The following is a 13,487-nucleotide window of genomic DNA, read 5'->3' as shown; positions in this document are numbered from 1 at the left end:
AATAGGGCATTGAACTGCATTATCCATTTATCAATTTTACTTATAAACATTATAGTATAAATGTTGTAAAATAATTCAATGATAAATGAAACGGATAAGAGCAATGATATAAGAATTTGTAATTCATAAGCTTCGTTGATAATTCTGGCACATTTGATTAATTCCAAATGGATTTGTCTTTAATTCCAAAAAGAAGAAGAAAAAAAAGAAATGAAAAGAAAAAATTTATGAAAAAAAAAATCATCAAAAATAAGAAGGAATTTAATCTCGGATCAATGGCTTACTTGATTTTTTTTAATTTCATAAGATTCTCATTAGCTTTGTAAGTTCCATAAATATTAGATAACGAAGAATCATTTTCCCAATTATCTTTCATTCGAAGTACTCGTTTATGTTGCGGTGAATCAATAGTTGTCGTAAGCATACTTTTAAGTACGCCATTTAATTGATTTAATTTATTTTTAATATACCTGTTTAAACAACAAATTGTTAATAATAATAGGAATAACATTATTGTAATACATAAAATAAAAAAAAAAAAAGGAAAAATCTTACCTGGTCCAAAATATAAAAGTAAATTCAGTGACTATATATATGATGGTTGAATAATTGTCGAAAAAATATACTTGAATCTTTGCGCTATAATCGAATCGTAAATTGATATGAATGAACCAATAATTGTCGGCTATAATTAAACTTAATATTATTAAAATTTCGAAGAAATTTCGGAAGAATAATTTCGGGAAATATTCAACTCGTCCATCTGTTGTTTACAATTTTCCAATTGTTTCAAGAATAATGTTATTCGCTGTAAATGAAAAATAAAAAATAAAACTATCAATATCCACTTACGTATAACTCGCATAATATTAATCTTATGAAAATATTTAACCGTATGTTATATTATTATATTAACAAAATTGTTTTTTACCTTTTTTCTGATCAAACCATTGAAAATTGCTACGACGTATAACATGACGTTACTACTGAATTGTAATTTAGAAATAATTCCAGTGACCTTGGTTTCTTGTTGACCCTTAAGAAGACTGTACAAATTGTTAAACTTCCATGCTAACATAAAATAATAAATTGCGCAACAAATGAAATAAACAAAACAAATTCTACGGATTTTTTTATCAACGAAGTATTCCAAAAGGCCGGTTAAAACGATACAATTCGTTATAATTAACGGCATAACCGAACGTTGAAATTCTTTTGATTGGAACATTTGGAAAAAGTTTCTTTTTTCTTTTTTTTTTCACTTTTAATTATGTTTTCTTTTTTTTTTCTTCTTCTTTTCGACAAATATCACTTTTCGTATATTGAACTGTTAAATTGAAAGATAGTTTTTGTTTGTTTTCTTTTTAATTTTCTTATTTTCGAGTTTAACCCCCGTTGACGAAGTCTTCGAACAATACTAATACTTTCTATCGGTCTTTCCATTTTATTATACTTCAATGTTTTTCTAATAGACATTATTATTCAGGTAATTATATTACCTGGTAATGGTATATAGTTCAGGTATAGTTTAGATAAAAGCTGTAATTTTTTCTCACCCTCATTTTTTTTTTCTTCATAAATATTTAATATTTTTTCTTTGTTGTTATTCCGATAAATGCTTTTTCTTTATTTCCATTTATTTTTTCTCGTTATTAAATAAAAATCGATAATAAGGTCATTATTTAAAAAAGAACTTTATATTGATGTACGTTTCAATTTTTCTATAACGAATAGAAGAATTTTTATTTATTTAATATAAATATCTTATTTTTATTTTATTTTTTTTTTAATGTAAATTATAAATTCATTCGGACAAGTATTGTTTCGTATAATTAATTACTCATTTTATTTAATTAATCATTAATCAAGGGTGGGGGGGACAGGCTTCTTTATCAACTATATTCTATGTAAAACAAAAATTAATAATAATAACAATAATAATAATTATTATTATTATTTATTTTTCTTTGAAGTTTTTGTTTTAAGTTATTTTTGAGGTTATTGAGGTTATATTCGTTTTGGTACGCCAAAGAAGTATAACTTCTTACGTGCGTACATAAGTACACACACTAGTTTTTTTTTAAAATAACTCTGCAAATAATTTTTCTAAAGAATCGAATTTTCACTAAAAACTTGCGGTGGTATGTTTCCAAATTGTATTAAAATAACGAGATAAGTTGTTACCGAAACGATTACCTGAAAATAATTTAGCGTAATTAATTTTAAAAAATAATCTAATAATTTGTTGTTCTATATATATACACAAAATAATGATTTTGAGCTTACGTTGCGTATCAATGTATGATTGATATGAAAAAATCCACAGCTCGTAAATGTCAATGGATTTTGAATAAGTTGCAAAGTAAAATCGCTCAACTAAAATTATTTACAAACGTATTTTGTATTCGTTAAAATAAAAAATAAAATTGTGAATAATTTATTCATTTTTATTACCTCGGCACGAAATTCCTTGCTAGTTGTTGGCATGTATAATTCGCAAATGATATCTCCGATATTTGACGCATGTTTCAAACAAAAATAAATACAAAATTAATGATATAATATTAAGAATTTTTAAACAATATTCGTTTTATAATAGAAAAAAGAAAACAAAAAAAGAAATAACATACCTCAGCAGAAGTTGTTGCACATAGATGACTCATTATAATGGTCTTGGTCACATAGAATAACATCCAATAAGTTAAACTAATTACTGCATTCATATTTTTTCGGTTTATTCCAGTAATTACGTTATTATACAAATTGTAAGACATAATAGTTATTAAAATGGTAGATGTTGATACGGATAATAAAATATGTAAGCCGTACGCGTCGTTAATATTTTTAGCACATTTCATTAATTCCATGTGTAGCTTTCTACGATAATAAAATCAAAAGTATAGTCAATTATAACATAAACTTTTACATTATATTGGATTACATATAAAAAAGTTATATATATATAGTTAAAGTATAGTAATAATTGCGTGTGTGTGTGTGTTAAATATTTATAAATATAAAAAAAATATAATAAAATATAATAAAATATATAATAATTTTATTATATTATATATTTATATTATATTTTTATTATATTGGATTACATATAAAAAAAGTTATATAGGTGGGCCCTGGATAGCTCAATTGGTTAAAGATCAGTCGCCCGGAAAGCGGAAGATCCGGGTTCGAGTCCCGGTCCAGTCTGTCCAACGGCCCAATTTTTTCACGAATCCTACATATATATATATATATATAACTTTTATATTTATATTTATATTAATTTACATACATTAATATATTATTTTAATATATTATTATTTTACTTTAATATTTTATAAAAGTTAAAAAAAAAAACATCATCAAATACGTATAATACTTTTCAGGTAAATTAATATAAAAATTTTCCTTTCAACAATAATTGTTTTATATAATAATTACTTAGCCATTTTAATCTTGACAACATCCTCATTTGATTCATACGTTCGATGAATATCAGCTGAAGCAGAATCATTCTTCCAATTATTCCTCATATTAATGATTCTTTTATGTTGCGGCGAATCAATAGTAGTTGTTAGCATACTTTTTAATAGTTCATTCAATTGGCTAAATTTCATTTTGACAAATCTGTATTTATCAGAGAATACGTTGAAATTAATTAATTAATTAATAAATATTATTTTTTTCTATGGTATATATAAATGAAATAATTTACCTTATCCAAAATATAAAAGTAATTTCGGTGATTAATAATAAAAATACAGGATAACGTTCGTTATAATACATTTTTAAAAACTGCGAATAATTACGCACAAATATTATTAACCAATTCATATCGATCATTAATAAAAATATGAAAAATAAAATTATAAATAATATATGATAATACTGTAACCGATAACATTTCGACAAATTCGATGGTATTTTCAATTGATCCATTGTACGAATACAAGTTTCCATTTGATACATAAAACCTTTCACTTTCTGGAAACAAATATTTAAAAAGGAATGAAATGTTTCAAATAAAAAAAATTATATAATAATATAATATTATTTAAAAAATAATAATATATAAAATATAAATAATATATTATACATATATTATATATTAATTATAATATTATTATATATTTATATGAATTTTTATACATTTTTATATTATTTTATCTTAAAAAGTTATTTTTATAAATTAAAAAAGAAAAAAACACGCCGAATACGATTTAATAATAATAATAATAATAATAATAATAATATTATTATATATTAATTTATTGTTATTATTATATAACGAAATATATATTTAATTTACCTTTCTTCGAAGAAGTCCAACGATTATGGTGATAATATAATATAAGTAATTGCAATAAATGGATAATTCAAATGTTAATAATATAAGGAATGGTTGGCCTTCTTCAAAAATTTTGCTAATAAATCTAAATCGATAAGTCATGTAAATGTAAAAAAGTATCGTTGAACAAGCATAAATCCAACCAATCACGTTGATCTTATAATCGACAAAATATTCCACCAATCCGGTGTTAAATATTGAATTAATTATTATCAACGGTTTGATACTACGACGAAATTCGTCAGATTGAAACATATTTTTTCACGCGCGAGATAACAATCTTTTTTTATTATTATTATTTTTAAAAACACAACGATTACAAATTTATTCTACAAGTATTATATAATAGAAACAATTGTAGAACATTCTCCGTTGAGTTTTGCAATTACACTAAGACACTTTTATAACACGGTTACCTTTCTTGCATCTTATTACGTTTTATATCGAATATTATTATGACCTTAATTCACGTTTTTTGTTTCGATTATTCGATGAATTCCAACTAAAAGGTTACTTTACTTTATTACATCTATCAAATTAGAAGAAATGATTCATTGCAAGTATATTATCTTTTCTTTCTTTTCTATCCTACGTTTGTTTTTTTTAAGTTTAATTTAATTTATTTATTTATTATTGATAGAAAAAAAAGTTCGAGTGACACGATGAACAATAAAATATGATATTGATTATTAAATAGATATATTATTCTAATATAATTTGTCATGTGAAATTAATATTTCAATTTTATTAATGTTAAATCGCGTTACGCGCTGAATAATATTTCAAATTTTTAAAATAAAAAAAATTTATATATAAATGTTATTTATTATTACTTACACTGTAAATAACACATGTATTATTTAGATCACAAATAATTAACAATTAAATAATCGTTCTTGAATATGTTATACTTAAATTTATATATATTTACTCGTTAATCAAATGAAAATCTGTTAACAATTAATTATTAAGTGGAACAGTAGAATTTTCAAAAATATTTATTGACGGTGTATCAACCATTTGAATAAGAATCACGAGGTAAGTTGTGACGCTTCCGATTAACTAAAAAATATCAAAAAATATGCAATATTTTAATGATCTACCATACAACTGTGAATCTAAAAAATCAATACAATAAGAATTACATTTCGATACGTACACAATAAATCATTCTATTGTTGAAATCGAAAAAACAACAACCGGTAAATGACAATGGATTTTGAACGAATTGTAAGGTGTAGTTGTAAACCTTAAATAAAAAAAAAACGTATTGTAAGCTATTCAAATTGATTTCACGTAAAATATACGATAATTATTTATTACCTCTTCACGAAATTCAATGCTGGTTTACGGTTCGTGCAATTCGCAGAGAATGTCTCCCGTATTCGTCGCATGTAAAAAAGAAAAAAAAACGATATAAAAATAATCATTTCGTTTAGCATTTCATTCGTAAAACTTTGAGATCAAATGTTTATTATAAATCAAAAACGTAAGAAGAAAATAAGGAATATTTAAGTAACATACCTCGGTTGCAGCAGATGCGCATACGTAACATTTTATGAAAATCTTCAATGCATGATAAATAATCCAATAGGGAAAAAAGAAACACATAAAGAGATTCTGACAGTAGTCAATAGATTTTATAAAACTATACTCAACGTAAGAAGATGCTGTGATTACTATACATGCTGCTGATACTGACATTAAAATATGCAAACCATAAGCATCGTTTATATTCTCTGCACACTTTATTAATTCCATATGTATTTCCCTTGAACAAAAAATATATTTAATTTACATTTATATCAAATAATCCTTTCTAAAAATCATATTACTCAGGTGCTTCCCGAATATTTGAATCTTAAGAACAATTGTTTCATAGGATAATTACCTAATTTTCCTTATTTTTGTAATATTTTTGTTCGATTTACACGTTCCATCAACCTCAGATGCAGGAAAATCATTATTCCAAATTTGAAAAACTCTTTTATGTTGTGGCAAATCGATAGTGGTATTTAGCATACTTTTTAATAATACATTCAATTGATTAAATTTTATTTTGATATAACTGTTGAATAGTATATGGATAATTAAAGAATATAACATTTATTTATTATTTTTGTGTAATATATTTCATAATTTTCTTGCCTCATCCAGAATAGAAACAAAGTATCTTTAATTAATAATAGCAAAAAAGGAATTCTTCGAAGGTAAACGTAAATTAAAGTTTGCACGTAATTAAAATTTAAATATTGTAAAGATCGAATACTCGTAAATAACATAGAAATTGATATAAAAGTTATTAATATCACAATGTAACACTGTTGTTTAAAACATTTAGACAAATTCATCGGTATATTCAATTTATTCACATTTTTATTACAAGTGTCCATTTGTAACACAATACGTCTTGTTTTCTACAAAAGAAAAAGAAAAATCATTCGAATCTATATAAAAGAAATGCTTTAAAATAAAGGCGAAATCTTATCTTTCTTCTTAAAATCCCAGCGGTATTCGTAAATAAGAAATATGTGCATTCGATATATTTGTAAATTTCATACGTAGATTTAACAAAATTCGATGTGCTTAATTTAAAAAAAACCGAAGAATAAAATGGAAATTGTAATAATATCAATATATACAAAGTGTTCGAAAATAAAGCATAAATTATACCAATCGCATTTATTTTATTATCGAAGTAATATTCCGTTAAACCGGTCGCAAAAATTGAATTTAATATTACCAATGGTTTAATGCTATGTCTAAATTCTTTAGATATAATCATTTCTACAATAAATTCTTCGATAAAATAACATTTTTTTTTTGTTTAGTCGAAGACACCAATTATTTGCAACCACTCCACTGATCGTTGATCGAAGTTCGAACGTTGCATTGAAAATTTAAACTTGCTGTTTAAAACCTTAATTTGTTAATAATAAATACGAATATGGTTTTATAGGTTCGTTTAGAATAAAGGGAATATACGAATATTCTGTGGGAAGTTTTGCAATGACACTACTAATGATCAACTTATTGCTCGCATTATATTTACCTTAGTATAAAATATTTTTTGTTAATCATGCTAGCGTAGAAAGTGAATAGAATTATACTTTATTCATTTGTTTTCTCTCTAGTTAGGACGTACTAAAGGGAATTGAGTTTTTTTCGGATAGAAATTATATACAAATTTTTTATTAGAAAAGTATTATCTTTTGCCTTTCCCTTCTCACCTCTTTTATTCTCTCTTTCTTCAATATTTTTTTTTTTTCTGTTAAAATGCATTAAGTAGAAAGATATAAAGAAAAACGTAGCATAAAGTTATTCGATGCATTGTCTGTTTCGTTCGTTTCGTTTATTCTTTGTTTATTAAAAAATTTGTCTATTTGTATCGTATAATGAATTATATATATTATTTATTTTTTTATTTAATGTTATTATTTGGATAAAAATGTATTTATTCTTAAACTTTCAGGTAACGTCATTTAGAAATAAAAATCAATAAGAAAAATTAATGACAGGTAACGCATTTTATTCAATAAGTATTAAAGTAGAATATTATTTAAATCAAATATATTTTCTTTTCGAAGTATTTTACATAATAAAGTTGATTAATGAAAGTTAATATAACTTGTTTATATAATTGTTAATATTGAAAGTTTATATAATTATGTTTGTATAATTTGTTTAGTCAATTTTTTAAGAATAAAGAAGTACTATACCAATTTATGATTCATTTTAAATTGAATCAGCTACTTGTATCAATATTACCAGGTATGTCGTTATAACACCAAGACACTAAGGATTAAATAAATAAATTATTATTCATTTTTCTTATGCTACATGATTCAACATATGTCATTGTACCAACCGAACTAATTTGTTTGCAATCAAAATTATGTAAACCGAATGCGGAATACACGTTTGGAAACTGCATCATTTGCATAGAAAATATTTCTACCTACAAACAATATAGTAATAATTAGTATTAATTAAACAGTATTAATTAAATTAATCTTGAAAATATTAAACAATAATGTTAACCTCTTTTTTTATTTCTTCGTCCATACTTTTTCCATAAAACGTGTGAATGATTTCATTAGTACGTTTAGCCTAAACAAGAAATAAAATCATCAAATAATTAAATAAATAATAATAATAGGAAGAATAGAGAGAATACTTTTTTCTTACCTCATTCGTCGCACTATTGCAGACGTAATTAACCATACAGATTCTCGTAGAAAATTGAAAAATGCATAAAATCATTGCAACAAATTCAAAAGTATTGTTCATTAGGCCAGATACTCCTTTGGTGTATTTTTCATAAAACTCGTATAAGGTAAATGTAGCACTCAAAACGCATATTGCAATTTCTAATGATATCTGTATACCGAACATTTTACTAAAATGATTAGAAATTCTGTATAATTCCAGATTTACCTGTCTAGAAACGAGAGAGAAAAAAAAATTTCATCGATTATATAAATAATATTTATTTAAAATATATATATATATATATATATTTTATATATTGCAAAGTATTTATATTATAATTTATAAATATTATTTTTATTATAAGTCTCACCTGATCGTTCGTAAAAGTATTTTACTTCTCTTTAATTTATAATTAGCAACTTGCAACTTGGACTGCGTTCGATGTTTTGACGAAAATACGGATGTAAATAATTTTTTCGAATTTGCAGGAAGAGATCGTTCAATATATAAAGAACCATCGTCGGTTTCTTTGCGATCAATTATTTCCGATGCGATAGATGAAATCGGTAAAACGCTAACGTCGCTTAGAAGTTCGTTTCCACTTTGAAATTCCGATTTAATGCACCTATGCGTTTCGAATATTTTTTATTCATAACATAAGGAATTACTTTTATAATACTTACGATCATTACGTACCTCACAACAGTAATAAAATCAATCATCGGTATATATTGCACCAAAGAACTATACACATATAAAAATACACAAGAACATATGAAAATAATATTGGCAGTATTAAAGGTGGCTTGCAAAATTATTCCTGCGACCATTATTATGCTCAATATAAATGTGTAAATGAAATCGATCGTAATATCAAATATCGTTCTTTTATGAATGTTGTTGAAATATGGCGATGATCCTAACGTTTGAAGCGTCTTATCGATCTCGTTTATTCTTTTTTCACATACTTTCGATGACTGTATATATTTCAGTTCCCCCAAAAAAATTAAAGAATTAATTTCATTAAAAAAATTTTAATAATAATAATTTATTATAAATTTATCTTTATGTTAGACTTACGTTACTGTAGTACAATCCAAATAAAAGTTGAATAAGTACGACAATTGAATTAACAATCAAAAAAATGTAACCTAAAAATTCATCTATATTATTCCTATTTGTTAATATCATTTTGTTTTCACGATAAAACCAACAAAAATGATATAGAACAAATAATGACATCGAATAAATCAAACTAAATATTGGTCTCGAATGATTTCGTGGAAATTCGAACACACGTAATCCAAACATAGTACTTAAAATGTAAATCGGTCGTAATACGTCGTTTACACTTTTCGATGGAATTTTCTCGATTTTAGATGTTCCATTAACTTTTCCTTTTTTTATAAACATTTCTATTAAATTTATTATTGCAACTTTGCCGTCTTTGCGGATTCCCGGCGACCGAAACACGTATTTTGTGTTTTATCGATATGTACAAATGAAAATACCGTTAGTTCTGTCTTTCTTATTGTTCTTTTATGCAATAAAAAACACAAAGGAAGTTTGACGGGACGTCTTCGAAGGATATTTTCGTAATGTGCAGGTGTTTCTCGAATGCGACGCTAAAAGACTTGTGGAATTGATTACTTTTTGCGTTTGATCAATATCTACCGTTTTATCGAATAATTTATAACTTCGCAAATATAGTCAAAAGGATAAATAAACGTATACACTATAATTTGTTCATATATGGTAAATATCCTACTTGAAAACCATATTAAAAGAAGCGTGCGTTATAGATACGTTAGTAAGATTAAAAATACATTCCGTGCTATCGAAAAATTGTGTAAGCAAAAATAAGGAACTATAGTTATTTCAGAAAAATGTTTAAATGATGAAATCTAAATAAAAATGTGGAGGTACATAAATGTGTATAATAACCTGTATTTTATGTACAAAATAAGCTTAATTAATATTTTCAATTATTGGTCTAATATTAATAAAAAAAAAATCAGATCATAACTGTAGGCAAAATCAGTAGTAAAAATAATTAAAAGGATTAGAAAGACAACTATAAGACTAATAATTCACTTTTACAATTAAATTTGAAGTAAAAATTCGTACAATATATTTTTTAATATTAATATATTTATCATTTATACAACTTACGCTAGTGAACAGTTTTATTGCGTACAATGATAAAAACAATAGTGCACTTAGTATAAAGAAAAATAAAGGTTTTGCATATTGCCGAGACTATTTGACTGTAACGAATTAAAATTCTTAGACGTCTTATATAATAATCATTAATTAGTTGATTCCGTAGAATTGGTATAGAAAATTTTGATTGGACTGCCACTGATTTGAATGAGAATAACGAGATAAATTATGACGGTACTGATTACCTATAAAATCCAAAAATTTGCAATACTTTAATGATCTACTATCTAAATGTGAATATAACAAATCAATAGAATACGTACACCATAAATAAGTCTGTTGTTAAGATCAAAAAAACCACAAGCGGTAAATGACAATGGATTCTGAACGAGATGCAATGTGAAGTTGTAAACCTTGAATAAAAAAAAAAGTATCGTAAGCTATTTCAATCAATTTCACGTAACATATGCGATAATTATTTATTACCTCTGGATGAAATACAATGCTTGTTGACGGTTCGTGCAATTCGCAGAGAATATCTCCCGTATTCGTTCCATGTAAAAATGAAAAAAAAAAATATAAAAATAATCATTTCGTTTACCATTTCTTTCGTAAAACTTTGAGATAAAATGTTTATTATAAATCAAAAACGTAAGAAGAAAACAACGAAAATGTAAGTAACGTACCTCGGTTGCAGTTGATGAGCATACGTAGCATATTATGAAAACTCTGAGTACATGATATAAATTCCAATACGTATAAAGCAAAGATATATAGAGATACTCATAAAAGCTCATGGATTTTACATAATAGTACTCATTGAAAGACGATGCTGTGATTACTATAAATGCTGTTGATATTGACATTATAATATGCAAACCATAAGCATCGTTTATATTTTTTGCACATTTTATTAATTCCAGATGAATTTCCCTTGAAAACACGAAAAATATAATATTTAATTTACATTTATTTCAAATAATCTTTTCATAAAATCATATTACTCAGGTGCTTCCCGAATATTTTATTCTTAAGGACAATTTTTTTATAGAATAATTACCTAATTTTTCTTATTTTTGAAATATTTTTGTCCGATTTACACGTTCCATGAACATCCGTTGCAGGAAAATCATTATTTCAAATTTGAAAAACTCTTTTATGTTGTAGCAAATTGATAGTGGTATTTAGCATACATTTTAATAATACATTCACTTGATTAAATTTTATTTTGATGTAACTGTTGAATAGTATATGGATAATTAAAGAATATAACATTTATTTATTATTTTTGTGTAATATATTTCATAATTTTCTTGCCTTATCCAGAATAGAAACGAAGTATCTTTAATTAATAATAGGAAAAAAGGAATTCTTCGAAGGTAAACGTAAATTAAAGTCTGCACGTAATTATAATTTAAATATTGTAAAGATCGAATACTCGTAAATAACATAGAAATTGATATAAAAGTTATTAATATAACAATGTAGCACTGTTGTTTAAAACATTTAGACAAATTCATCGGTATATTCAATTTATTCATATTTTTATTACAAGTGTCCACTTGCAACATAAAACGTTTTGTTTTCTACAAAAGAAAAAGAAAAATCATTCTAATCTATATAAATAAAATATTTTAAAATAATGACATAACCTCACCTTTCTTCTCAAAATCCCAACGGTATTCGTAAATAAGAAATATATGCATTCAATATATTTGAATATTTCATAGGAAGAATGAACAAAACTCGGTTTGCCCACTTGAGCAACAACCGAAGAATTTGAAGGAAATTGTAAGAATATCAATACATACATAGTGTTAGAAAATAAAGCATGAATTATACCAATCGCATTTATATTATCATCGAAGTAATATTCCGCTAAACCGGTCGTAAAAATTGAATTTAATATTACCAATGGTTTAATGCTACGTCGAAATTCTTTCGATATAAACATTTTAACAATAAATTCTTCGATAAAATAACTTTTACTTTTTTTTTGTTTAGTCGAAGACACCAATTATTTGCAACAACTCCACTAATCGTTGATCGAAGCTCGAACGTTGAATGGAAAATTTAAACTTGATGTTTAAAACTTTAATTTGTTAATAATAAATACGAACATTGTTTTATAGGTTTGTTTAAAAAGTAGGGAATGTAGGAATATTCTGTGCGAAGCTTTGCAGTGACACTACTAATGTTCGACATACTGCTTGCATTATATTTACGTTAGTATAGAATAATGTTTTTTAATCAAGCTAGCGTAGAAAGTGAATAGAATTATACTTTATTCATTTGTTTTTTCTCTAGTTGAGATGTAGTAAAGGGAATTGAGTTTTTTCCGTATAGAAATTATATACAAATTTTTTATTAGAAAAGTATTATCTTTTGCCTTTCCCTTCCCACATCTTTTATTCTCTCTTTCTTCCATATTTTTTTTTTCTTTCTGTTAAAATGCATTAAGTTGAAAGATATATAGAAAAACGTAGCATAAAATTATTCGATGCATTGTCTGTATCGTTCGTTTCGTTTATTCTTTGTTTATAATGTATAATTTTCTTACGAAGAAAATTTTACATTAAAAAATTTATCTATAAAAATCAATAAGAAAAATTAATGACAGGTAATGCATTTTATTCAATCGGTATTAAAGTAGAATATTATTTAAATCAAATATATTTTCTTTTCGAAGTATTTTACATAATAAAGTTGATTAATGAAAGTTAATATAACTTGTTTATATAATTGTTAATATTGAAAGTTTATATAA

General features: G+C 24.6%; 1 protein-coding gene across 1 annotated transcript; it reads right to left on the bottom strand.

The window, feature by feature from the left end:
- Positions 1 to 2,106: 2,106 nt before the first annotated feature.
- LOC122514646 (putative gustatory receptor 2a) lies at positions 2,107 to 6,367 on the bottom strand. Its single transcript, XM_043631581.1, has 6 exons — positions 6,237 to 6,367; positions 6,000 to 6,116; positions 3,439 to 3,603; positions 2,631 to 2,877; positions 2,287 to 2,376; positions 2,107 to 2,196 (listed from the first exon to the last, which is right to left on the bottom strand). The coding sequence occupies exons 1-6, from the start codon at positions 6,365 to 6,367 to the stop codon at positions 2,107 to 2,109; spliced, it is 840 nt and encodes a 279-aa protein (XP_043487516.1).
- Between the last annotated feature and the right edge of the window lie 7,120 nt (positions 6,368 to 13,487).

Source organism: Polistes fuscatus, unplaced genomic scaffold (assembly GCF_010416935.1).
Source record: "Polistes fuscatus isolate 324 unplaced genomic scaffold, CU_Pfus_HIC Scaffold15, whole genome shotgun sequence".
Lineage (NCBI taxonomy): Eukaryota > Metazoa > Arthropoda > Insecta > Hymenoptera > Vespidae > Polistes > Polistes fuscatus.
Note: the sequence above shows the minus strand (reverse complement) of the source record. Positions and strands in the feature narration are given on the sequence as shown.